This window comes from Microcebus murinus, chromosome 10, assembly GCF_040939455.1.
Source record: "Microcebus murinus isolate Inina chromosome 10, M.murinus_Inina_mat1.0, whole genome shotgun sequence".
NCBI classification, from domain to species: Eukaryota; Metazoa; Chordata; class Mammalia; order Primates; family Cheirogaleidae; genus Microcebus; species Microcebus murinus.
Genome location: NC_134113.1, coordinates 57,334,190 through 57,361,476, shown reverse-complemented (window position 1 = coordinate 57,361,476; position 27,287 = coordinate 57,334,190). Strand labels below are relative to the sequence as shown.

General features: G+C 49.7%; 2 protein-coding genes, 1 long non-coding RNA gene and 1 other non-coding gene across 5 annotated transcripts; 2 read left to right on the top strand and 2 right to left on the bottom strand.

Moving 5' to 3' along the window:
- Positions 1 to 1,603: 1,603 nt before the first annotated feature.
- Positions 1,604 to 16,487, bottom strand: SOAT2 (sterol O-acyltransferase 2). 2 transcript variants are annotated; one of them, XM_012763331.3, is made up of 15 exons: positions 15,284 to 16,476; positions 14,728 to 14,783; positions 13,741 to 13,877; positions 13,366 to 13,425; positions 12,940 to 13,047; positions 10,903 to 11,182; positions 10,398 to 10,467; positions 6,408 to 6,492; positions 5,882 to 5,927; positions 5,562 to 5,691; positions 4,041 to 4,138; positions 3,533 to 3,631; positions 2,884 to 3,019; positions 2,262 to 2,407; positions 1,604 to 2,057 (listed from the first exon to the last, which is right to left on the bottom strand). In XM_012763331.3, exons 1-15 carry the CDS (start codon positions 15,357 to 15,359, stop codon positions 2,007 to 2,009), a joined length of 1,578 nt encoding a protein of 525 aa, XP_012618785.2. In that variant the 5' UTR covers positions 15,360 to 16,476; the 3' UTR covers positions 1,604 to 2,006. The 2 variants fall into 2 exon arrangements, with proteins under 2 accessions (XP_012618785.2, XP_075863408.1); XM_076007293.1 differs by lacking the exon at positions 3,533 to 3,631 and having other exon boundaries at positions 15,284 to 16,487.
- LOC142873370 (uncharacterized) lies at positions 15,003 to 27,287 on the top strand. The gene is made up of 3 exons (XR_012921444.1): positions 15,003 to 15,088; positions 22,874 to 23,050; positions 27,102 to 27,287. It is a non-coding gene; the product is annotated as an uncharacterized LOC142873370 (long non-coding RNA).
- IGFBP6 (insulin like growth factor binding protein 6) lies at positions 16,591 to 20,309 on the bottom strand. Its single transcript, XM_012763344.2, has 4 exons — positions 19,832 to 20,309; positions 17,764 to 17,903; positions 17,472 to 17,591; positions 16,591 to 16,912 (listed from the first exon to the last, which is right to left on the bottom strand). The coding sequence occupies exons 1-4, from the start codon at positions 20,163 to 20,165 to the stop codon at positions 16,790 to 16,792; spliced, it is 717 nt and encodes a 238-aa protein (XP_012618798.1). The 5' UTR covers positions 20,166 to 20,309; the 3' UTR covers positions 16,591 to 16,789.
- On the top strand, positions 24,970 to 25,111 carry LOC142873606 (small nucleolar RNA SNORA46). Its single transcript, XR_012921601.1, has one exon. It is a non-coding gene; the product is annotated as a small nucleolar RNA SNORA46 (small nucleolar RNA).

The window sequence follows — 27,287 nt, the reverse complement described above, 5'->3', positions numbered from 1 at the left end:
AATAAAAATACAATATTAAACAAAAATGGTTGGTACCCAGGAAAATATACCTAATTTTTTAAAGTAATGATCATAATGAAAAATAAAAACAACCTAGATACAATTTTATGCTTATCAGATTGGCAAAAATTTAAAAGTTGACAAAACCCAATATCAGCAAGAGGGTGGGAAGATAGGCAACACCATGTACTATAAATTCATATAAGCTTTCTAGAGAAAAGTTTAGCAGTGTGTACATTTGAAGAAAGCACCCCTAATGTTCCAGTAATTCTGCATCTAGAAAATTCCCTGAGGAAAGAGCACAAAGATATATATATATATATATATATATATATATATATATATATATATATTTACACAAAGATGTTCATCTACGCAGTGAGGGTGCCCTGAACTGTTTATAAGAGCAAAATATTGAGGCCGGGCTTGGTGGCTCAAAACTGTAATTCTAGCTCTTTGGAAGGCTGAGGCAAGAGGATTGCTTGAGGCCAGGGATTCAAGAGCAGCCTAAGCAACATAGCGAGATGTCATCTCTACAAAAAAATAGAAAAATTGGCCAGGCTTGGTGGTGCAAAACTGCAGTCGCAGCTACTCAGGAGGCTGAGGCAGGAGAATTGCTTGAGCCCAGGAGTTTGAGATTGCTGTGAGCTATATGATCAACCCACTGCATGCTAGCCTGGGCAACAGAGCAAGATCTTGCCTCAAAAAATGTTTTTAAAATGCAAAATATTGGAAACAATTGAAATATATGTAATTAGTTATAGTATATACATGTAATGTAATACCATGCCATCATTAAAAATAATAAGATAGATCTGTATTTATTAACATGAAAGGATGTCTTATATATACTGTTAAAATACAAAGAAAAGGATGTGCCCCACATCTCTCAGAGACCCTTGTCCTCATTTCCCCAGGAGCTAATGTTTTTCCTTTTCCTTACCCAGATGTCTCCCTAGAACCAGGTGGGGAATCTGGGTAGATAGGAGAGACACACTGTCTAGTTTCTACAATAGTTCTGAATATAAATATTTTGACCTTCTGTACCCTACCTAATATATTTTCCTATGTCCCTGCAGTGTGGACACTCCTAATTTTTTTTTTTTTTTTTTTGAAGCAGAGTCTTACTCTGGGGCCTGGCCTAGTGCAGTGATGCAATCATAGCTCACTACAACCTCAAACTCCTGGGCTCAAGGGATCCTCCTGCCTCAGCCTCCCAAAGTACTGGGATTATAGGTGTGAGCCACCTTGCCCGGCCAATATCCCTTTTATAGCTGTAGAAACTGAGGTTCACAAAACAAAATTATGTGTCTCAGGTCTGTACAGGAGGTTCCTCTCCTGGATCTGCTAAAGGAAAGGGAGCCTGCTATGTGTCCTCTCAAAATGTGCCAGAGGTTGCCAGAGCAGAAGGATTCAAAGGGCATGGAAATGTGAGCTGGAGAAAGAAAAGAGGTGGGAGAAGGGTAGAGGTTGAGTTCCAGGGAGAGGCGTGTGGCATGGAGAAGGTAAGGCAGGATGTCACCCCAAATTCTCACCCCTTCCCCAGTAGTACCTGTCAAAAAGTGGGCCTTCAGCAAATGAATGAATGCATGAACAAAGGAAAAAAAGGGAGATAAAGAGTTTATTGCTATATTGGAAGGAGTACAAAGTCAAGAACAAAACCCTTCTCAACCTTGGTGGCTACAGTTTTCCTGAGTCCCCCCCCCCAACATTTGCCAAATCTATAAGATCCCTCAAGTCTCCCCAAGTCTGGACAGTCACAGGGTGGGAGGCGATTTTGTGCCCAACCCGTGGGGATGGGACTGGAGTTCCCCCCATGCTGAGTATGTGCTCAGCTACCTACAAGTCCACTGACCTCAGACCCTGCAATTCCCTGGCCGGGGCCGGCATGCAGGCCCCATCAACTGAGAACCATGTTTGGGAACGCAGAGAGGAGCTCTGGTCCAGGCTTCGCAGGCAGAGAAGTACTTGATGGTGTCATCTGTGCAGTGAGGGTGCCCTGACCTCTAGGTATGGCAGGACCAAGAGCGAGGTGTCACCAGCCCCCAGAAGGTTGTCTAAGCCAGAGAGGGGTGAATTATGAATGAGGTCACTCTTGGCGACCCACTCTGTGCATCCAAAACATGGGAGCCCATCACCCCCAAGCCAGGCCCTGGTGCCTGACCATGGCTGTTGAATTGGGGAACAAGAGGGGGCTGGCTGTTGGGAAGGGGGGTGTGTGCTCCCAGAGGGGGAGCTGGGCAAGGGTTGTGGTCCCTTACCTGAGGCAAGGGGCAGTGCCGCCGTGCATACCACTCCTGGCAGTACAGGCTGACCTGGATGCCCTGGCCCAGAAAGAGGAAGGTCCACATCAGCACATTCCACGCTGGGCCCGTGTGCTGGTCATGCATCGTGAAGTTCAGCAGCCCTGGCACAGGAGGAAAGGTTGTCACCCCAGCTGCAGATACTCGTGCCTTGTCTCCCTGGCTTCCCTCCCATCCCAGGGTAGTAGGAAAAGAAGGAACAGGAAGGGTCCACTGGGGAAGATCTTGAACCCAGCTGCAGAAACCCATGGAGGTCCAGTGGCTCATGTAAAACCAGGATTCCTCAGTTCACACTTCAGTATCCTGATCTCACGCTGAACCTCCCAACCTCATCTGTTTTCTCCCCTCTGTTTTCCCCCATGTGCGCCCTGCTCAAATGCTCTTCAACCAGAAACCTCCTCCTGCACCCCCCGGGATACCTGCTTGCTACCTTCCTCCCCACCCCACCTCTCCAGCCCAGCAGCCTCCTCTTGGGTCCTAGGTGTTTGGCCTTCTGCCATGAGTCTGGGGTCTTCAGGAGCAGGACCCAGGCCTCCTCCCTCTGGATGGCTCCCCTCCAGTGGCACAGAGGCAAGCTCACCTCCAAAGACAAGGAAGAGCATCAGCATGACGGGGTAGAAGAACCCCAGGACGAAACAGAAGATGTACTCATGGACCACCGCGGAGACCAGGAACACGCCCAGCATGGCTGCCCCTCGGGCCCGGCCGCCCAGGAGCTGGCAGGGTGAGGGGAGGAGTGGGAAGTGAGTCTTCCTGAGCTCCAGGAAGAGCCCACTCTTTAAGGAAGCCAGGAGGGAGTGTAGTGCAATGGAAAGAATATGAGATCTGGGTCAGAAGAGCTGACATTGGTCTTATCTAAGAGCATTTCATTGGCCCGTTGGGCCTTAGCTGCAATTTTAAAATAAGAATGTAATAATACTTACTTCTCAGGGTTACTGTGCCGATTAATGTACGTGAAAGACCTTGGTAACTGAGAATTGCTACATGCATGTTCCTTAGAAGGCTAAGGAGGAGAGAAATGCCCTGTGGAGGGGGTGGAATTAAGGATAAAGAAGGAAGAAAGACTGTAAGAAGGACTTCCCACCTGTTGGGCTGGGTAGAATGAGGACAGATGAAATCTAAAGGACGCTTAGGTCTGGAAAGGTGGGTGGTGCAGAGGAAGGGAAGGAGAGGATGGCTGGGAGAGCTTCCATTAACTGTGGGGGCTGAAGGGTCTGCAGAGCCCGTACCCACAGCCCATCCTGATACACGTAGCTGTACAGCCAGTCATGGACCACCACGTTCCAAGTACGGTAGTAGTTGGAGAAGGACGTTGAGTTCCACCAGTCCTGGGGAGGGAGTGGGGTCGGGGTCGGGGAAAGGAGGTGAGTACCCCAGGCTCCACTGCTCTCTGCTGCTCCCTCTGCCTGCACCCTGTCCCAGTGTTCCAGAAAGGCAGAACAGAGACAGCAGGCACTGTCCCAGCTCCCTCTTCAGGACCTGGGGCCCCTGTCCTCCCTCCTTCTCTCCCTCTCAGGAAAAGAAGATTCTATAGTATCATTCCCACAAAAGCAATTAGCCCTGGCTGGTTGGGAGGTGGAGGGTAGCGCTATGACCACACCTAGAGGACCACGTTTCTCACTGTGGGAGCTGGGCAGCACAGCTGAGGGAACACCCAACACAGCCACCATCTTCCCCAGATCCCTCCCTAACCCTCCCTGCCTCCAGCGTCCAACTGGCCCAGGTCCAGGCCCTCACCCGGTAGAACATTCGGTCTCCAAATCGTAGCATCTCTGCGAAGGCATTGAGCCAGCAATGGAGGAAGGCAAAGAAGATGAGTAGCAGCATGAAGATGCCTGGTGTATGGGGACAAGGGGCTGCAGGTCAGACGGCCCTACCTGGACCCCCCAGTAGCCCTGATCTAGGCTCTGAGGAGCCCCTGCCCAGCAACCAGGGCCCCAACTCTTACAAGTCACTATTAGTCATTCACAAATTCATGCATTCATTAATTCATCCATTTGCTCATGTGCATTTACTTGGCATCTACTCTATGCCAGATGTTGAGAATGCAAAGATGGATCTCATAGCCCCTAGCCACCGGGAGTTCACAGTGTTTGGAGACAGAGATACAGAGACAGAGACAAAGAGACGTGTCCAACCACGTAGCAAGGTCAAATGTAATGGGAGCTAAGCATGGTGGCCATCAATGTGCTAGGGAGTGGCAGGGCAAGGGGTGCATCATGGTAGTTGATGGCTAGAAAAGGAAGGCTTCTCAGAGGAGGGGACATCTCAGCCATGAGCCTCCAAGGAACTAGATTCCACAGCTGGAAAATGTGGAAAGGGTATTCCAGGCCGGGCGAGGTGGCTCACGCCTGTAAATCCTAGCATTCTGAGAGGCTGAGGCGGGAGGATCGCTCAAGGTCAGGAGTTCGAAACCAGCCTTAGCAAGAGCGAGACCCCATCTCTATTATAAATAGAAAGAAATTAATTGGCCAACTAATATATATATAGAAAAAATTAGCTGGGCATGGTGGCGCATGCCTGTAGTCCCAGCTACTCGGAAGGCTAAGGCAGTAGGATTGCTTGAGGTTGCTGTGAGCTAGGCTGACGCCACCGCACTCGCTCTAGCCTGGGCAACAGAGTGAGACTCTGTCTCAGAAAAAAAAGAAAGAAAGAAAGAAAGAAAGAAAGAAAGAAAGAAAGAAAGAGAGAGAGAGAGAGAGAGAGAGAGAGAGAGAGAGAGAGAGAGAAAAGAAAGAAAGAAAGAAAGAAAGAAAGAAAGAAAGAAAGAAAGAAAGAAAGAAAGAAAGAAAGAAAGAAAGAAAGAAAGGGTATTCCAAGCTGAGGGACCAGTATGAGCATAGGCCTGGAGGCATGGAAGTACATGTCTTTCAGGGCTCATGGTGGGATGAGAAGACAGGCTGGGGCTGCATGGGAAGAGGCCTCGAATGCCAGACCAAAGTCAAATCTTATCTAGAAGTGCCAGCAATGGGTAATCATTGGAGGTTTTGAAGCAGGGTAGGGAATGAGTCACTCGTCGTCGGGAAGTTTGCCTGGGTGGCAATGTCAGGGCTAGATGGGAGAGGAAAGATTTGGGTGCCAGGGAGATAGGTTAGGAGGCTGATGTGGACGGGGGTAGGCTAATAATCTGAACTGAAATCACGCAATGAGCACTGACAGGAGGGGACAGATAGAAGGGAAGCTTCAGAGGGGGAAGGTGTTAAAACTGACGGAAGGTGAAGAGCGAGGCCTTCCCTAGCCCTGCCTGGGTGGACTTACCTGGCAATGTGGCATGCAGGATAGAGAGCACCAGGGCACGGGTGCTGAAGGGCTCTCGGCTCATGTTGGCAAAGACAGGAACGCAGAGGCGACCCAGGATGAAGCAGGCGTAGAGCACACAGCCCAGGGCCTGGGGAGGGATGGGGCACACACCTTTGGGAGCTGCCTGAGGGACCCAACCTCTGGCCCAGCAGCTGCCTCCTCTTCCCTTAGCACCACCCTCCCGCCTCCTTCCCAGGCCTCCCCCACCTCACTCCCAGCAATGTCTCCTCAGCCACCGTGAGTCACAGGTGGTCCACCCTTCTGCCCCATCTTCTGACCTGGGCAAAGTTCTTGGCCACATAATTCCACCTGACGCTGGGTGTCCTGCAGCAGCAATGGGGATAATATGTTTCTCACCCTTTTATGCAGTTCCCTCCTCAGGCCGGCATGGGTTCCAGGGCCTCTCTCCACAGCTCCTTCAATCCCTCAGGCCTGGGAGGACTATTTGGGGACGTGGGGTCTAGGACACTTTGGATTTTTCATAACAGAGATGACCAGTGGATTTTTAGCTTGAGTGACAACTCAGGTGACCAGCCACGAAGAGTATTCCTGGGATGTGTAAGATTTTCAGTACTAAAATTGGGACAGTCTTGGGTAAACCAGGACAGTTGGTTACCCTTGTGTCATCATGGGCTGCCCAATGAGAAGGAGTAGTCTACTTGCCACTTATTTCCCACCTTTATTATGGGATGCTTCCTGAGGGTGTGGCCAGTGCCTGAGGTGAGACCGAGGTGCTCAGGGAAGGGAGAGCAGAAGGCAAGATCCTGGGGCCAGGGCACTGGGGGAAGAGATGCGAGGTCTTACCTGGGATAAGTCTCCCTGTAGATGAGTGTGGGGCAGAACAGGAAGTAGAGGTAGCTGGAGAAACTGGGGGCCCGGGGCCCTTCACCTGAGGAGGAATAAGCAGGTGGATTAGGGAGCAGGAGGGGCAGAGGTGGGTAGGCTGCTGGGGAAGGGTGGTGGGATTGGTGAGCGGAGAAACGGATAGGACAGAGGTGGAGGGAGGAGGAGGCGCTGGATGTAGGATCTGGATGCGGGCCGGGGGAGGCAAGTGGGCAAGCAACAAACCTGCTCTTTAATATCCCTCTTTGCTTCCATTCTAGGCACCCCATTTCCCAGTGCAGGACCTGCTGTGGCCAGAGCCTCACTTGGCGCCCACAACCATTCTCCTTCCCTTCTATCCTGACTTCCCAATACAGGCATACCTCATTTTATTGCACTTTGCTTTATTGTGCTTCACAGATATTGCCTTTTTTAAAAAAGTGAAGGTCTGGCAACCCTGCATCGAGCAAGTCTGTCAGTGCCATTTTCCCAACAGCACCTGCTCACTACATGTCTCTGTGTCACATTTTCATAATCTCACAATATTTCAAACTTTTTCATTATTATTATATCTGTTATGGTGATCTGTGATCAGTGATCTTTAGTATTACTATTGTAATTGTTTTAGGATGCCTCACACCACATCCATAGAAGACCATAAACTTAATAAATGTTGTGTGTGTTTTGTTCCACTGACCGACACTTCTATCTCCTCTCTTTGGGCCTGCCTATTCCCAGAGACACAACAATATTAAAATCAGGCCAATTAATAACCTTATAATAGCATCTAAGTGTTCAAGTAAAATGAATAGTCAAACATCTCTCACTTCAAATCGAAAGTTAGAAATGATTAAGCTTGGTGAAGAAGGCATGTCAAAAGCCAAGCGAGGGGAAAAATGAAAAATAAAGTTGAACTCAATCCTCTGTGCTGACAAAAAAATCAATAAATAAAGGAAGAGAGAAAGAAAAGAAAAAGCCAAGATAGGCTGAAAACTAGGCCTCTTGCACCAAACAGTTCGCTAAGTTGTGAATGCAAAGGAAAAGTTCCTGGAGTAAATTAAAAGTGCTACTCCAGGCCGGGCGCGGTGGCTCACGCCTGTAATCCTAGCACTCTGGGAAGCCAAGGCGGGAGGATTGCTCGAGGTCAGGAGTTCAAAACCAGCCTGAGCAAGAGCGAGACCCCATCTCTACTATAAACAGAAAGAAATTAATTAGCCAACTGATACATATAGAAAAAATTAGCCGGGCATGGTGGCACATGCCTGTAGTCCCAGCTACTTTGGAGGCTGAGGCAGGAGGATCGCTTGAGCCCAGGAGATTGAGGTTGCTGTGAGCTAGGCTGACACCACGGCATTCACTCTAGCCTGGGCAACAAAGTGAGACTCTGTCTCAAAAAAAAAAAAAAAAAAATGTGTCAAAGGACAGATTGACTCTCTTGTTAGGGACTAACGCAGCTGATGACTTTAAGTTGGAGCCAATGCTCATTTTTCATCCAAAAAATGCTAGAGCCCTTAAGAATCATGCTACTTTGCCTGTGCTTTACCAATAGAACAGAGTCTGATGACAGCACATCTGTTTACAGTATAGTTTACTAAATATTTTAAACCCACTGTTGGCCGGGCGAGGTGGCTCACGCCTATAATCCTAGCTCTCTGGGAGGCTGAGGTGGGAGGATCGCTCAAGGTCAGGAGTTTGAAACCAGCCTGAGCAAGAGCGAGACACCATCTCTACTAAAAATAGAAAAAAATTAATTGGCCAACTAAAAATATATAGAAAAAAATTAGCCAGGCATGGTGGCGCATGCCTGTAGTCCCAGCTACTTGGGAGGCTGAGGCAGGAGGATTGCCTGAGCCCAGGAGTTTGAGGTTGCTGCGAGCTAGGCTGACGCCACGGCACTCTAGCCTGGGCAACAGTGAGACTCTGTCTCAAAAAAAATTAAAACAACTTATTATTTATTTATTTTGAGACAGAGTCTCCCTTTGTTGCCCAGGCTAGAATGAGTGCCATGGCATCAGCCTAGCTCACAGCAACCTCAATCTCCTGGGCTCAAGCAATCCTGCTGCCTCAGCCTCCTACATAGCTGGGACTACAGGCATGCACCACCATGCCCGGCTAATTTTTTCTATATATATTAGTTGGCCAATTAATTTCTTTCTATTTATAGTAGAGATGGGATCTCACTCTTGCTCAGGCTGGTTTTGAACTCCTGACCTCGAGTAATCCACCGGCCTCGGCCTCCCAGAGTGCTAGGATTACAAGTGTGAGCCACCACGCCCGGCCAAAAAAATCTTATTATTTAAGAAATACATTCTGTAAGGCTATAGCTGCCATAGATAGTGATTACGCTGATGGATCTGGGCCAAATCAATTGAAAACCTCTGGAAGGAATTCATCATTCTAGATTCCATTAAGAACATTCATGATTCATGAGAGAAAGTCAAAATATCAACGTCAATAGGAATTTGGAAGAAGTTGATTCCAACCCTTACGGATGACTTTGAGGGGATGAAGACTTCAGTGGAGAAAATAACTGCAAATGTGTTAGAAATATTAATAGCAAGAGAACTGGAATTAGAAGTGGAGCCTAAAGGAGTGACTGAATTGCTACAATCTTGTGATAAAACTTTAATGGATGAGGAGTTGTTTCCTATGAATGAGCAAAGAAAGTGGTTTTTTGAGATGCAATCCACTCCTTGTGAAAATACTGTGAACACTGTTGAAGTGACATCAAAGGCTTCAGAATATTATATAAACTTAGTCGATAAAGCAATGGCAGGGTTTGCGAGGACTGACTCCAATTTTGAAAAAAGTTCTACTGTGGGCAAAATACTATCACACAGCATCACATGCTACAGAGAAATCTTTCGTGAAAAGAAGAGTCAATCAATGTGACAAACTTCATTGTCTTATTTTAAGAAACTGCTACAGCCACCCCAAACTTCAATAACTGCCACCCTGATCAGTTAGCAGCCATCAACATCAAGGTTAGACCCTCACTGAAGGCTCAGAAAATCATCAGCATTTTTAACAATAAGGTTTTTTTAATTAAGGTATGTACAGTGGGGTTTTTGTTTTTGTTTTTTGAGGCAGAGTCTCACTCTGTTGCCCAGGCTAGAGTGCCACCGTGGCATCAGCCTAGCACACAGCAACCTCAAACTCCTGGGCTCAAGTGATCCTTCTGCCTCAGCCTCCCGAGTAGCTGGGACTACAGGCATGTGCCACCATGCCTGGCTAATTTTTTCTCCCATCCAAATAATTTTTTCTACGTATTTTTAGTTGGCCAATTAATTTCTTTCTATTTTGAGTAAAGACAGGGTCTCACTCTTGCTCAGGCTGGTTTCGAACTCCTGACCTTGAGTGATTCACCCGCCTTGGCCTCCCAGAGTGCTAGGATAACAGTCTTGAGCCACCACACTGCCCAGTGCATTGTGTTTTTAGACACATGCCGTTGCACACTTCATAGACTACATACAGTATAGTATAAACATAACTCTTAATACACTGAGAACCCCAGAAATTCATGATTTGTTTTATTCCAGTGGTCTAAAACCAAACCCACAATAGCTCTGAGGTATGCCTCTATGAAGTTCTCATACACTGGATCTTTTCAGGTGGGGCCTGGAAATAGGAAAATGCCAGAAGTCCTGGATAGCAGAAAGGCCATCTCTCAGAGATGGGACCTGAGAATGCCTAATGACCCACAGAGCCTAGTGGGAGGCCAGAGTTGTGTCCTGTTGGGCAAGGTGGCACTGGGGAGGGCAGGGCTTTTATTTATTTTTTTTATAAATTTTTTTTCTCTTATTATATTATTTTTTTCCTATTTGAAAATTTAAAAAAATATTTAAATCAATTTTCCTCCATGGATAAACAAGAAGCTGAAGTGCAGGGTTTTTATAAGGATCCTGCAACAGCTGGCTTCATGCAACCAGCCCAGTGGACCGAGTTCGCAAGAGGGCCAGTTGCCCGACTCACCTCCTCTGGCACGAAGGGTCCCAGGCACAGCCTCTCTCAGGAAGGAGTAGCTCTTCATCAAGAGCCTGACCTGAGGTGGAGTGGAAGGGAGGCCAAGTGGCTTTGGGCCAATCACTTAACCGCTCTGTGCTCTTATGCACCACAGAGAGACATGCCAGTGTTGAATCCGTGTGGTCGGATCGCCTTATAGCCTAACAGTGCGCCGCTGGGATGAAGGGGAAACTTAGGGGGACAGGAGAGGCCTGGCCGGAGTCTTCACTCAGCCAAGCCTGTGTGACTGTGACTGCGGCGTCAGACTATGTTTGCGAAGTGGTGAAGTGGCGCCTCTTTCGTTTACTGTTCCTTAGAGGCTGCAGGTTCCCCCAGGTCCCTCACAGCAGACTCTGCCCCTCGTCACTAGTTCCCCCTGCCAATTCTCTACCAAACGCGCTTCTGCTCTTTGAGAGCGGCCCCTGCGGGGATGGCCTGCCTGTTCCCTCTTGTCCCAGTGGCGCTCACCCCTCACCTGCTCAAAGACCAGGACGCAGCGCGAGGCGGGCGGGAGCTGGTGCGCCACCGCCACGTGGAGCGGCAGGGCGCAGAGCACCGCTGTGTGGGCGGCCAGCAGCAAGCAGCCCAGGCCCGCCCCCAACGCCCCGGCGGCGCCCCGGGGCCCCGCCCTCGCCCACAGCCGCAGGGCCTGGTAGGGCACCAGCAGTGTGGACAGGAACATGGGGACCCACGTCACCAGCGCCAGGGGCAGCTGTCCGAAGCTGAAGATCAGTAGGTCAAACTCCAGCACCAGCCTTGCAGTGGGAAAAGAGAGACAAAGTGGACAAAAGTGTAGCCTTTCCTTGTCCCCTTACTCTTCAATCAGAGCTGCTGGAAAATAAACTGAGGTATTTTGATCAGGTTGTGAGCTACGTATCCCTGGAGGTGTTCAAGATGGCACCTCTGTGGCCCAGGGCTTCTGGAACCTGGTGCTGTCAGAGAAGACTTAGTCATGGAATGGGTTTTGACTGTAAGTAACCTGTAGAGGCCTCTGAATTTCACGGTGTTGCAGGAGGGCTCAGTACTCTGTGTGTACCACAAGTGTTAGGTATGAGGTATTTAGACTTTGATTTTCCTTAGTTTTGTTCCTTTGGAGTGTCTATAGCTGTAGACTTGAGCTAATTAGGATGCAGATTGTTCAGAGTTTTGTTTGCCTAGGTTAAGAGTGTATGGTTTGTGAAAGGGAAAAGTTGGAAACAACCTAAATGTCCATTAATGGAAGACTAGATGAACAAAATCTGGCACCTCTATACTCTGCGGTTGTTAAAATGGAAAGATTCCTAAGAGAGATTATTAGGGAGTAGAAACAAATTACAAAATAATAGGTACAGCATTTTATTTATGTAAAAGCCCCACAACGGACATCTCTTTGGTGCTTATATACATATGGATGTCAATGCATGAAAAATGCTCTGGAAGGAAACTCAAAACTGTACAAAATGGTCACCTCTGGGGAGAGGTCTGGGACTGAGGGCGTGGGCAAGGAGGACTGTAATTTTATGGTAAAAAGTGTATTTGGGCCGGGCGTGGTGGCTCACGCCTGTAATCCTAGCACTTTGGGAGGCCGAGGCGGGCGGATTGCTCAAGGTCAGGAGTTCAAAACCAGCCTGAGCGAGACCCCGTCTCTACCAAAAATAGAAATAAATTAATTGACCAACTAAAAATATATATACAAAAAATTAGCCGGGCATGGTGGCGCATGCCTGTAGTCCCAGCTACTCAGGAGGCTGAGGCAATAGGATCGCTTAGCCCCGGAGATTGAGGTTGCTGTGAGCCAGGCTGACGTCACGGCACTCACTCTAGCCTGGGCAACAAAGTGAGACTCTGTCTCAAAAAAAAAAAAAATATTAAAAAAAAAATATTAAAATATTAAGTGTATTTGAACTTTTCACTGAGATTTCATCCTTATAAAACTTGGATAATGGACAATAAAAATTTTACCAAAAGGAAGTACTATTGCTGAACTTTCAGATTCTTGGTCTTCTTCTTTTTGCTGCTTTATAAGGCTGACTTAGGGTGAGGTCAGGGGACACGAGAATACAGACCCCCAGGGGCAGACCGCCCTCTGAAGCTCATCCTCAGAGTTGCAGGGGTGCTCTGTGGGAAGAACAATCCACCAATGCACTTGTGTGCATGTCGGCTTCTCTGGAGTACCTCACAGACAGGGATGGGGTCTGCCCTGCTCACTGGCCCCCAGGGCTGGTACTCAGTAGGTGCTCAGTGGCTGTTACTTGAGTTGACTAGAACTGACTTGGACAGGAAGGTGCGTGGGTGCGCATGTGTGTGCATCTGCCTCAGGGCAAGGTTCTCACTGAGAAGTTTCTGAGAGGGAGCATGGTGTCACCAGAGTGTCTGGCTCCGGGAGGCAGACCAAGGGCCATCCAAGGCTGCCAAGGGAAGGGGTCCTAGAGACAGTTTTAGGTGGGAAGGTTGTTGGAAGCAATGTGGGTCACTGGGGACCCAGAGCACCTGACCAGATTGGGGTGCCTATCCCAGGTGGGAGGGGGCCTACCTGCCCTCATCGATGAAGTCGATGGCCAGCGTGCTGATGATGAAGACACACAGGCCGGCGATGAACATGTGGTAGATGGTGCGGAAGTGCTGTACTTCCATCAGCTCACTAGAGGGACAGGGACCTGAAGGTCAGTCTGGGAGAGTCCCGAGTCACGCGAACTGGCTCAGGGTCTGTGCACTTGAGGACATGGAGCCTAGTGATCTGGACCTGCCAGCTAAAGGCTGGCATGTAGCTGGGACTTCTCCTGGTGGGCTTTCTTCCACGGCCATGCCCAGGGCAAATGGGGGAAAAGGAACCTTAGAAACCATCTCCAAGTCCTCCCCACAAACCACATGGAGCCCAGGGACGGGAAATGAGGTGACCTGGCTCCTCAGCTGAAGCCTTTTCTTTTCTTCCTGTGCCCTGTCCTCACCCCTGACTTACTCAAGCAGGGACTTGCGGATGATGAAAACTTTCCGTTTCCCCAGGGGTGGCTCCCGGGTCCTGAATTGAGACATTTGTTCAGAGTTAGGCCAGGAAGGAAGAAGGCAGTGGGGAGAGGGCAGGGCCATGCAGAAGGTCAATACTTGGGAACCAAGGGCAGTAGTAGGGGAAGGTCAGGGCCAGGGCAGAGCATGGCCCAGAAGGTGGAGGCCTATGTCGGGATGACAAGATACTATGGGGAGAAGAGGGAAGGCTGAAGTCAGGGTCATGCCAAGGCTGGTAAAGAATGCATAAGATGGTGGCTATGGTCTATGATCCTTGCTATGGAGGGGCTGGCTGCAGCCGTTCCCCAGCCCCCTGGCCCCTCAGACTCACCTGCTCAAGGAATCTACGGGAGTGGAGGGCAGAGGCCTGCCTTGTTGGGGATAAGATTGTACCGCCTCCCATATGACCCGGTCCAGCAGCTCTGTCAGCTGTCCCTGAGCTTGCTCCAGCAACTGTGTCTTCACAGCCTACAGGACAAAGCCAGGGCAGGGCCCACTGTCCCTCCATGCAGTCAGTCATCCTTTCATTCACCAAACATTTACTGAGCTTCCCTCTGTACCAGGCACAGTGCTATGTGCTAGGCACAAAAAGATGAACAAGCCATGGTTCCTTCCCACAGGTTCCCCAGGAATTGATCTTCTGGCTTCCCAGGGCAGCAGTGAGGACCAAGGAATGGCAGCAGGAGCAAGGCTTCCACTCTCGGCGTTCGAATTCCAGCCACGTCACCTCTGATCCTCACTCTCTTACCCCTGACCACTAGCCCCACGAACAGGAAGACTGATCACTAGCTGACTTAGTCCCTGACCTGAGGACTTGTGCTTTGAACCCGCCATCTTAAGCCTGAATTCTACCCTGATCTTTGAACTCAAGAACAAATCATCTTAGGCCGGGCGCGGTGGCTCACGCTTGTAATCCTAGCACTCTGGGAGGCCGAGGCGGGCGGATTGCTCAAGGTCAGGAGTTCAAAACCAGCCTGAGCGAGACCCCGTCTCTACTATAAAAATAGAAAGAAATCAATTGGCCAACTAATATATATATATAAAAAATTAGCCGGGCATGGTGGCTCGTGCCTGTAGTCCCAGCAACTCGGGAGGCTGAGGCAGAAGGATTGCTTGAGCCCAGGAGTTTGAGGTTGCTGTGAGCTAGGCTGACGCCACGGCACTCACTATAGCCTGGACAACAAAGCGAGACTCTGTCTCAAAAAAAAAAAAAAAAAAGAACAAATCATCTTTATCACCAAGCCAGTCCTTAGCCCTGCCTCCCACCACCCCAGGACCTCTCCATCTTGACCTCTGACCTCTGATGTCCCTCCCTTACCTCCATATGTTGGGACCATTGCACCAAGTCTGGGGCTCTGTGCATCTCAGCATTTCCTAGGAGGAGGGAGCAAAAGACACACTCAAGGGGGACCAGTTAGTGTTCTGCCGCTTTGTGCAGACTCAGAGGCATCCTCTGTCCAGGATGGACATGCTCTCTGAATGCTCAGCAGCCTTTCCCCTACCCCGCCCCAACCCACCAATATCTAGTGTCGTGGGTGAGCAACTAGAAGGGGAGTTGCTTTTGTAGGGAGTGCAGAGGCCATTAACAAGCAAGGGGCCTGATGACAAGACTAGAAACTGCCCAGGGAACAGGAAGCTGCTCTGTTCACCCTCTGGGGTTAAAGGATCAGAAAGATAAGGTAAGGCCACAGCTCTCAATAGCCCCTTTCTCCTCCATCTCTCAACTGGGTGGCTTGGGGCAGGGCCGGGGTCTGCCTTCCTTGACCTCCCAGGACAGCAGGAAGGATTGATATTAGACAGCAGGAGCATCCCCTCAACAAATGCATCTCTCCCCAACCCCTCTTGAGCCTCTGTACTCCCAGAGGGTGGCTTACCTTCTCCAGAGCGTCGCTCCTCCTGCTCCCCTTTTGGTCCGTCTCTCTTCCTCAAATGGCGCCCCCTGGGCTCCATGATGTGGCTCTTGAGTGGGCAGCAGGCAGCCCTTGCCTGGGTTCCCTCCTTTCCTTCCCAGCCTGCCCTGCCCTGCTCAGCTCCTATCTCACTCAGCTCAGCTGGCAGCTCCAAAGACTAAAGTCCTTTCAGGAGGAGAGGGCCTCCTGGAGCGCGATAGGTTATCTGATCCGGAGGGCAGCTTCTCAGGTATAGGCTCTGCTCTGCTGTCTGTCGCAGGAAGAGTTGCATCCCTCTAACACCCCAATCACCGCCCAGACTCCTGGCTTCAAGTGTGCTGTCCCTCCCACAGGAATGGTGACTGTGCATGGGGAGGGGAACTTTGCCTCTCTGAGGCTAAACCAGCACGGCTAGCCTTCCATCGCTCCCCAACAGGCTGGCGGTCAGGGAGGAGCCAGAACATCTTCATGTACCAGTGCATTCCACTCCCTTAGACCACAGGAGTGTGATTGTATGCATGCAGTAACTTCTCATGGGGTTGCACCCCTGATACTCATGGTGGTGGGGCCCCTCCAGGAAATGCTGGGTGCCAGTGTCCTGAAAGTCACCTCTTCCTGACACTGCTGGGGTTAGCATGTAGGCAGACAGGAGAGTAAACAAACACTTATTCAGCACCTAAGGATTGCCAGGTATTGTCACACACAGAAGAACCAGGAATGAACCTTCCTCTATTATTTACTGGCTGCATGATTTCAGGCGAGTGATCCAAACTTTTGAAGACACAGTTTCCTCCTCTGAAAAATAGGGCAAAATCCCTAACTCCCAAGGTTATTGTTAGCACAAGAAGAGGCAGTCCACGTAAACTCACATGGTTCAGGGCCATGGGATGAGCTCACATATAAATAACAATTTCCTTCCTGTTTTAGTAAGGAAGTAACAGAAGAGTAAGGGCTTTGAGAGTTCCTCTTTGCTGGGTTCCTGCTAGCGATTAACTATTAATCCTTCCCCTCCCCTTGTGTCCAAAGATCAGTGTTAGAAACAAGGTCACAACAGATTGAGGCCACGATCTCAGTGATTCCCCCCATCCCCCCAACTCCCCGTGGGTAGCTGGGTGAGGCTTGAGGGCTCGAAGGCTCTGTCAGTGGCTGTCTCCCATGTTCCAAGTACAGCGGGAAGAACTGAAGGTAGTTCCCAGGAAAGGGAGAATGCGTGGGTGGGCTGCAATGGGGGCAGAGAGAGGACCAGGGGCTCCTGAACTGTGAGAGGTAGACACAGAGACATAAGCCAGAGAGACCCCCAACACAGCTTTATTAACACCCCAAACCAACACCAACAATCTCTCCAACCAGATGTGAGGGGGCAAGGGGTCAGGGCCCGAAAGTGGATTGTGAGGCTCAGAGCCCCTGCGTTAGTCATCACTCCACAAATAACCCAAGTTGACGGCCTCATGCTCCTGCTAGTGGCCCTGCAGCCCCTCTCACCCACCAGCTTCAGCCACTACTCCCGGTGGGGCAGGGGGAGCTTCCTTCGCCATCTGGAGACCCTGCCAGGGGCTGGCCCATCCGATCCACACACCAGCAGGGTCCTCGGCGCTGGCCCTGGGAGGAGCGGCACTGGGGAGAGAGGCACACAGATCAGGGGCCAGACAGAGGCTTCCAGCAGGAGAAGGGCGGGGACTCCTGGGGCTGAAGATGCACGAGCATCAGGGAGTTCTCTCAGGACAGTGAGGCCCACTAGGCTCCCTTTCCTTGGCTCCCAATAAATTGTGTGCATTCTGCTAGCCCAGAACAGGAGTTTTCTAAGTGCTGTTCCCAAACCAACAGCACCAGCACCACTAGGGAGCCTGTTAGAAATGCAAATTCTCAGGCCCCACCCCAGATCTACTGAATGGGATACTGCAGGTAGGGCTCAGCCAGTAGGCTGTCCCAGGTCCACAAGCCCTCCAGGCCATGCTGATGCCTCAAGTTTGACAGCCGCTGAGCTAGTCCATTCCCTAGGTCCTTTAAGTCCTCTACTACAATGTGTGCTTGGTTATTCTTTGTCTGTGTGGGTCCTAAAGTTGGAAGATCCTTAAAGACAGGGGAAGTGTCTTATTTATGCAACTTTGTAAAACCCCCCCCATCCCCATGGGAACCTCATGCTGGAGCAAGGGGAAAAGATGCAGAGTCTCACCTGCCGCTTCCGGTAGAAGCCTCGATGGTCACAGTTAGGCACATAGAGGGTGTGAGCCCCTCGGTAGACCTCGGTCTGGAGTTGCTGCAGCACTGACTCCAGGTGTCTCCGGCATGGGCCCTGGGGAGGGAGAGCAGGCAGCTCAGGACCACTCCAGCCCAGCTCCCCTGCATTGCCCACTGGTCCCACCAGCCAGGCTCCTAGGGCCGGCACCAGAGACCTCTCCAAGCCCAAGGGAGAAATCTCAGATGGAAGTCTCCAGGGCTCCCCACCCCTCCTGCCCCAAACGCACCATCTCAGAGTCCTGGACACTCCCAGAACTGGGCCGGGCTGGGGTGGTAGAGGTCCCTGGATTCCTCTGTGGGTCTCTGCGGGTCACGTCCTGTGGGCGGGCATTCTCTGCCTGGGGCTTACTGTCCTTGCGATTCTCCTCTACAACCCCAGGAAGAATGGGAAAAGAAGGGGTCAGAAATCAGGCAGACGCCAATGGTCAGAGCCACGTGGAGAGGGGCCCTCTCACCACTACCCATTGATGTGGGAGACAGAAGGGGCCTTATGGATGGGGAGAAAAGTGTTGGGAGTTAGAACCTGGCTCCGCTGTTACCGTATGCTGGCCTTAGTTTCTTTCTCTGACAAATAGTTCTATGACTTTTCCTGACAATATTCCCTAATAGTCCCCAGTATAATTTTAAGGCTTATAAGGGAGAAGCATTTTGGAAAGCAAAAGCCAAGAACAAATTCAAAGTACTATAAGTTACTGCAAGGCTTTGGGCTTCCACTGAGAAGACATGGCTGTTCCACCAGAGACCAGAAGGGGGTGCACCAAGCCAGGAAGATGGGGCAGTAGAACAACGATGTAGGAAGGGGTCAACAGGGACCTAAGTGGAATGCATGTCCCTGCTGTGACCCTGCTGTGACTCAGCCCACCTCCCCAGGCCTGAGATGTGGTTACTTTTGGGGCACTGCAGTGGGGACCTCTCCCTCTGGTCCCCTGTGGCTCAGGCCAGGTCAACTTTGTGGTCCCAGGAGCATGTGGATTCAACTCTTAACCAGGATGGGCTGAGGGCAGGTTGCAAAGGTGCAGGGGATGAGGGGCTTCCAACTGGCAGGTTGCTCTTGGCTCTGGAGAAAGTTCCTGGGGGGCCTGAGGAGAGCTCAGGACTGGGAAGGGGTGAGGAAATAAGTCAAGGCTAAGAAAAGGCAGGGAGGGGAGCATGTACTGCTTGGAATTTGTCCCAGCTATAAAATTAGATATTGGAACCCCTGAAGAGGTCCTCTTTCTCCCTCCATGTCCAAAGACAAGCTCCCAAGTAACTGCTTCTTGCAATGGAGAGCCATTTCCTCTGTAATCCTGAGTGTGACCCTTCTCCCTCAGGGTACCCCACCCACCTCAGATCTTGTTCTGAGTTCCCTCCATTTACTACCCAGTCATGACCATGATCCACACTGCCTTCTCCCACCCGACCACCTCTTCTAGAAGGACCCCTAGAAGCCTGCACTCAGGCATTTGGAACTGAAAGAAACACCAAGTTAATTTTCCATCCCTTGTGATGGAAGAAACTAGAAGCTCAGATTCGACTGGGATAGGGGCAGTTTGCATTTCCTGCCCTCCTCATCTCCCTGCTGCCCCAACCCCCCATCTTTTGGGTGCTGATTCACTTCTGTCCCACCCACCCAGTGACTCAGCTTGCATTCTCCTCACTGCAGTAGGGTGGGGTAGGTGGGTGAAGGGTTCTGAGCAGGTTTAAATCTAACCCTGATTTGGCAGATTCCCTGTTTTCCCACCTCTTTCTCCCTCCCCCTGGGCCAACGCAGTGCCTGCCCTCTGTCCCTAGTCAAGTCTAATACAACTCTGGATTTGGGGCATCTTCGATCCTAGACCTCTTCTGTTCAGGTGCTTCGCACACTGGTATTAAGAGGACAGAAGGAGACATTTCTCAGCCTGTGCAGAATTTGGACGTCTGGGGTTCTCTTCCCTCCTTATCCAAGCAGAAGCTGGGAACAACATTTGGGTCCTTTCTCCAGCTTGAGCATCTAGGGTTGAAGGAGCTGGGCCTGCAGGGGCACATGGGATGCCCGAAAACCCTCCATTCCCCCTCCCTCGTCTGCTCCCTCTAGAGAAAATAAATAGAGGGATCAAAAAAGAAGGCGGAGAGCTCAGACACCTTTCTCCCCAGGTCCCCTAGCCACACGCCACCCTCCTAGCAGCTTCCTGCTGCTTGCCCCTTCCCCACCTCCAAGATGCCCCCCAGGTCGGGGAGTAGGAAGCATCTCCGGCAGGACCCCGGGGCTTGCAGGGTCACCCAGCTCGGGAGATGCGGGCCCCACGTGGGCGGGGCAGGGGCGGGACGCGGACTCACCCGCGGGCGCGCGGGGCCGGCTGCAGCTGCCTCGGCCCAGCAGCAGCGCCCGCAACGGCGCCTTGTCGTCCTTGGGCGGCTGGCACTGCAGTCCTGGGGCGCAGTTCGGGGTGTAGACCCCGCACTGCTGCCCCTCTCTCCTGACACAGCCCTCAGCTTCTGCACAGCCCTCCTCTGGCGGTCCCCCATCCTCCTCCTCCACGCAGCCCCCTGGACAGCCCGCCTGCACCCCCTGCCCGCAGCCTGGGCACCGCGCCAAAGCGCCTCCTGGGCTGGCAGCGAGCAGCAGAGTTAGCAGCAGCAGCAGTGGCGGCAGCAGCCTGTGGGGGGTCATGGTCAGGATTTTTGCCCCGTCCGCTCCTCCCGAGCAGTTGTAGCGCAGCTGCTGCCCGCCGCGGCCCCTCTGCCTTAAGTACCCGCCGGTCTGGGGCCCGGCCCTTTAAGAGCCAGGTGAAGGGGGGGGGGTGGAGAAGGCAGGGGCATTCCCTAAACTGGGTGGGACTGGAGAGCACCCCCCCACCTGCGTCCTCCCCACTCTTCTCTCTCCCCTCCCTTCCCAGTTTCTGTTTACTTCCCAAATTGCTCTGATTTTTCTTGCTTTGTTCCTGGGAATCTAGCCCGGAATTTGGGAGCCGTACAGCTGGCTGGAGGGAATGGAGGGTGGGGAGGGGTGGAGGAAGGGGAGGACGGGAGTGATAGGCACTTTGTGCGCGTGTAGGAAGATGAAGGACAGGCAGGGGCTCCTGTGGGGAGTGGGAAGATGGGATCTAAAAGGGAGCAGAGAAGGGATGGGTGTTCCCAAGAGGGATGTGGATGAATGTGTAGAGACAGAGAAAAGATGGAGATGAGGGATGATGGGGTCGTGGGAGAACCTACTGCTGGTGGGAGAAGAAGACCAACCCAGAGGAGAGGAGGGGCCAAACTGAAAGGAGCAAGAGAACTTATCCCTGAAATGTGGCCATGGGGAAAAGGGTGTGAGGGATGCCAAACTGGCATAAGATGATAGAATGGGTTGGGGAAGCAGAGGCTGAAAGGGGGAAGGGGAATACACCCTGAATGAACTGTGGGAAACCCTAACATTGTGATGGGGCATGTTGAGTCTGGAAGCATTGGAGAGGGGCTGAATGCACAGGGAGAGAACTGGCCGAACGCCTGGGAGGGAGGAAAAGGGGAGAATTAGGTAGCTGAAACTATGGAGTGGGACAAATGTTAGAGGAGCCTATATTCTGCATGCTCTTGGGGATAGTAGCCAGAGAACAGACCTCCACACACACAAGCCTACCCTTCAGGTCAGTCTGCTCCTCTATTCCTCTCCTTTCCCCTCTTCCATCCCCTTCTCCCCCAGCCATCTGTTGGGTTTTCTGCATTCATGAGAATGTTGAAAAATGAAGTGCCCAGGGGCCTTCGGAGAGGGACTGGTCTGGGTGTTTCAGTCTGCCCACTTGTCCGCCTTAACTCCAAGGGTCTGCCTCAACTGCTGCCCACCTGCTTCCCCAGCACTCCTTGCAAAAGGGAGGAAGAGAGACTGTTTCCTTCGGCAACCCACTCCCGCCCAGCTGCAGGTTATGCAACCGGCCATCTCATTCTTTCCTAAAACAAGGGCTCTGGGCAGTGACTAAGTTTAAATTCTGGGCCCCCAAGCAAGAATGTCAGCAAGGGCTTCCTGAACTTTTAGGTAAATACAAAATAAAATGACTCTCCCTCTCAGCACTGTCTCTACCCACAGGCTACTCTCGGACACCTGGACCCGCATTTACAGAGCAGTGTTTCCCTGTTGCCCTGATATACTGATGCAGATTGGACCAGCAGGGAGGAGGGGGATTGTGGGGCAGCTTTCCTCTACCTACGGTCTTCCACCCCTGGCCCCAAGCTCTGACCCTGGGTGGGGAGCTTGGTTCCAGTCTCCCAAACCTTTATCACTATTTATTTTTGCCCTGCACAGGGTTCTGGCTAGGGTCTTTCTCCTGAACTCCAGCTTGGTGCTCCTGAATAAAACAGAAAAGCCTGCGGGAAGTCAGGATGTGGGAAGAGATGGCTGTGTTCCTCACAGCATCCCGGTGTGGCTTAAAGATGCTTGTGCTCCTTCTTTATAGGTTACCTTGCAGAAAAAGCCCAATACTCTGCTAGCTTCTAACATCTGCCACTCCTTTCTCGATCCTTTCCCCCTCCCACAGCCTCACTTCTACAGATTCCCCTGCTCTGCTCCTGGCTTCCACTTGCCCAGCCCAGTTCCTCCCTCGAGTCACAGCCAGCTCGGTTGCACAACCCAGTATAGCACCCACCACCCCATCACTGTACTTCCCTTTTCCCCCATCCCTCCAGCATGGATGTCCAGTAATGCATGCCCACCAGTGCGGGGGATCTCGACGATCTCCTTTTTGCAGACTGTGACTCTTGAATGCTGCTTTTCCTCTCTCTGGAATGCCCTCTGCTCAGCACTCAGAGCAGAGATCTGAAGCACATGGTGGGCACTCAGGCTGGAGCACGGGCCAAGGCAGAAACCTTTGGGATTCTGTCTGGCTTCTGCATGAGAAGTTTGCTGAGAAGCTGCTGCCAGGGCTGAGAAAAGGCTAAATAACTTGGGCTGTTACTTAGGTTTTTCTATAAATAAACTCTGCTGGGACTTCCTCCTCCTCTTCCGAGTTACCCTCTGTGCTACTGATCCCTAGGCTTGGCATCTCTCACACTCAGCCTTCCAGATCCAGGGCACCTCCAAGTGCTGACTTCATTTTGAGAACAAAGGATAAAGAAAGGGGCCTGCCTGGACCCTATTCAGCTTTAAGTCTGAGGAGAGAAGTGGTGGCAATTCTGTCCACAGAAAGAGAGACCCAGAGAGGAAGATCAGTGACATGATGACATGGCCTAAGTCTGGCATGGGCCTGATGGGAACTGTTGTGGGAACCTCAGCTGGTCTCCAGCCTGTTTTCTGCCATCTGTCCCACACACGCCCTCCAAACTGGTCCTGCTGAAACACGGTCCTGATCCCTGTGACTCTCCTCCTCAAGGCCATGGTGGGTATTGCATGTCCTCCTGCCTCCACAGGCCCTGTGCTCCATCTGGCACTCAGAGCCCTGCAGACAATGGCCCTGTGAACACACTCCAATTCCGATTTCGCCAGCTGGTGGAACTGCCTTCCCCAGAACCCCGCTGCGGTTTCCCATCTTGGGTACTGAACTGGGCTAAGGGGAAGTGAAGATGAGGCATAATTGCTGCGAGGAGGTAATTTCTTCCTCCGGACTCCAGGCTTTCAGCTCCCAGGGACTAAACCCTCCCCTCACTCCACTCACTACAAACTAAATTCTGCAACCTCTTCCCCACCTGCTTGGCCAGTTGAGGCGTTTCCTTCCTCTGAATTCATCCACATTATTGAGTTGCTATTTTGTGTTTTCTCTTCTTCTTTTTTTTTTAATTAATGTATTTATTTGAGAAAAAGTCTCACTCTGTCACCTGGGCTAGAGTGAGTGCCGTTGTGTTAGCCTAGCTCACAGCAACCTCAAACTCCTGAGCTCAAGGAATCCTCCTGCCTCAGCCTCCTGAGTAACTGGGACTACAGACATGTGCCACCAACCGGGCTAATTTTTTCTATTTTTAGTAGAGATGGGGGTCTCACACTTGCTCAGGCTGGTCTCGAACTCCTGACCTCAAGCAATCCTCCCACCTGGGTCTCCCAGAGTGCTAGAATTACAGGCGTGAGCCACTGTTCCCAGCCAATTTTTGCTTCTTTTCTTGTGCTTTATTTTTCCAGTTAGATTGGGAGTGTTTTGAGAACAGAGGCCCCACACCTTCTTTATTTCTGTGCCCCCAGATTCCAGCCCATGTAAGTTTAGAATTGACACAAGGAAATATTGATGTTTTTGGTGGGAGCAAAGGTGGTCTTGGGGGAGGGGTGAGAGGTGACGGGAGCACCCCAACTCTTCTGAGGGCTCTGTTTCTCCTGGACTTCTGAGCTAGCCCAGCCCACCCCAGGAGGTCTGTTGGCCCTATCTCCCCTTCAGCACTTTCTCTCTTTTTTCTTTGTCATTTTCTTGCCAAAGAGCCTGAGAGGCCCAAAGTGTGGCCAGGGTTCACTAGGAGAGGGAAACCTACCTACTCTTAGGATAAATCAAAAAGGGCTTCCCAGGGAAGCCCTGAGAACTTTGAAAAATGGTATTTGGACTAGAAACTGTCAATGGCTTTATAATAGCGTTTGGGAGAAGAGATGGGTAGGGCTGAAGAGAGGAAAACACATGTTTGTGTAACAGACATGAAGGTAAAGAGGCAGGGAAGCAGGACAGTGTGGTGCATGCATGTGTGTTCTACCAGACGCCCAGTGATGTCAGAGAAATGAGAGCTGGGAAGGGAACAGACGACTTTTCTTGACTGGGCCAGAGTCAGCCAGATGGTTGGGAGCTGGGAATCATTAGTGAACAAAAGGCAGCAGCTGGGGATCTGGGACTTGCTTTTGTGCAATTAAATGACTAGAAGTATATTCAGTCATTCGATGGATTCATAGAGCACCTATTTATGTAGATGTAACTGGAAGATATGGACACAAATTAGGGAGAATTGTGTTCCTGGGGAACTTAGCATTAATATTTGTCCATCTAACATATATTTAATAAACACCTTAAAAAATCAGCCGGGATGCCAGGGTATTCTGGGATAGAATGTAGACTGACAAATTAATCTAATCATGTTACATATCTATGACATTGAATGGGGTGAGAAAAAAAGGCTTTGACCTAAGTAACTTTGGAAAACTGTTTTGACTGGAAAATGTCAAAAGCTAAAGATAAAAAGAATGATACACTCTACATCAACATTGTACTCTTACAATGTTGATTTTGTTTGAATTTGTTTCTCATTAGGGTTTGGCTTAAAAATTTTGAAACTGCTCTATATCTGTATTGGGTTGAGCAAATAATACATGGATGTTGGGAGCCAGGTTTCTCATTGTCAGAGAGAAGTTATGGAAGGCTAGAATGAACTCTGGGTTAGAGCCAGAGATATCAGTGTGAACTCATATTTAGTTTAATACATATATAGATAGATAGATAGAGAAACACTTATAGAATGTGTGTATACATACATATATTACCTAACCCTGTTCACTGAGAGAGCCTAAAAGTAATGACACTCTAATAGCAGTGAGCATACCTAGCACCCAGATCTTGGTTTCTAAATACCATTCTCTATTCCCCATTCTTGGTTATGCTGTAGTGCAAAAGAATTCCTGGCTCTTTCTCTTGCACAGCTGACTTGTACTATTCTGCTGTTGCTATATGGAGTTAAGGAACATGACTATACTCAGTTTTCATTATCTGATATCAGGGGTTGTTGGGATGCATAAAAGAAAGTTCCCACATACTCTGGGGCAAAAGTTTCAAGATCTTTTTTTCAAATAAAAATTCTATAGTCATAAGTTTAGAGGTACCATGTAGTAGATGGGTGTATATATGTGTTTGTGCCTGCACTCAAAACACTCTTCTTTGGTTTTGTCTCTTAGAAAAGCAAGAACTTGGATAATCAATTATTCATTAAAAATAAATAAATAAATAAATAAATACCATTCTCTAATAAAAGGGTGAATGTTTCTCCATTCCTTGGAGAAATAGCCAGTTCTGGGGCTAGGGCAGGGAAAATACAAGATGATCTAGAACATCTTGTAGTACTAGAAGGTAAGGAAGTGCTCAAAAAACAAAAGGATGGGGCCATATCAAAGGGACAAAGGAACCAACCAAATAGAGTTCCCAATGGCCAAGGCTGAAACAATTTGAGCAACAAAATAAATTACTTACTATTGGATTATAACTCAAGGTATAAAATAAATATATGTGAGTGCATATTGACTGTATTGGTTTTCTAGGGCTGCCATAAGAAAGCACCATAAATTTTGTGGCTTAAAACAACAGAAATTTATGGTCACAGTTCTGAAGGCCAAAAGTCCAAAATCTAGGTGTCAGCAGGGCCTTGCTACCTCTGAGACTCAGGAAAGACTCCTTCCCTGCCTCTTCCCAGCTTCCTGTGATGGCTGGTAATCCTTGGAATTCCTTGCCTTGCAGTTGCTTTGGTTCAATCTCTGCCTCTGATATTGTGTGGCTGTCTTCATATGGTACTCCCTCTGTGAGTTTCTGTCCAAATTTCTCCTTTTTATAAGAACACAAATCATATTGGATTAAGGTTTACCTAATGACCTTATCTTAACTTGGTTAAGTCTGCAAAGACCCTATTTCCAAATAAGGTCACATTTTGAACTACAGGGGTTTAGGACTTCAGTGTATCTTCCTTTGGAGGATACAACTCAACCCATAACACTGATATAAATAAATAATTGAATGAATAAACAAATCAAGAAGAGACAACACTTACAGAAGATTTCCAAATAATTTATGTAGATACTTCACCCTCCAGAAGGTGGAACTTAACACCCCTTCCCTCCTTGAGAATGGGCTAGACTAAATGACTTGCTAGATTTGCTTGACTCTAAAGAATACAGTAAGGCCGGGCGTGGTGGCTCATGCCTGTAATCCTAGCTCTCTGGGAGGCCGAGGCAGGCGGATTGCTCAAGGTCAGGAGTTCAAAACCAGCCTGAGCAAGAGCGAGACCCCGTCTCTACTATAAATAAAAAATAGAAAGAAATTAATTGGCCAACTGATATATATATAAAATAGCCGGGCATGGTGGCGCATGCCTGTAGTCCCAGCTACTTGGGAGGCTGAGGCAGAAGGATTGCTTGAGCCAGAAGATTGAGGTTACTGTGAGCAAGGCTGACGCCATGGCACTCACTCTAGCCTAGGCAACAAAGCGAGACTCTGTCTCAAAAAAAAAAAAAAAAAAAAAAAAAGAATACAGTACAAAAAGGAAAAAATAGTAACTTTGGAGTGGAGAAAACTGGCAAATACTACTACTTAACCAAATGATCAAGGTTAAGCTCACCAGTGATATCCTGCTAATATTTAATATCAGGTACCCCTGATATGATTAGGTGAGAAGTACTTCATCTCTATGAATTTCTTATAAAAAATCCATAACTCCAATCTAATCATGAGAAAAACATCAGGCAAATGCAGGTTGGAGAATATTTTACACTGCAGTGGTCCCCAATCTTCTTGGCACTAGGGACCATTTTCATAGAAGACAATTTTTTTCCATGAACCAAGGAGGGGGGTGGTTTCAGAATAATTCAAGCGCATTACATTTATTGTGCACTTTATTTCTATTATTAGTACATTGCAAAATATAATGAAATAATTATATAACTAACCATAGGTTGGGGACCACTGTTTTACAGGATACTCTGGCCAGTAATTCTCAAGACTGTGAAGGTTATCAAAAACAAAGAAAGACTGTGAAACTCTTTCAGACCAGGGGAGACTGAGGAGAGATGACAACTAAAGCAGTTTGGTCCCCTGGGTTGGATCCCAGAACAGAAAGAATACATCAATGGAAAAATCAAATCCAAATAAAGTCTGGAGCT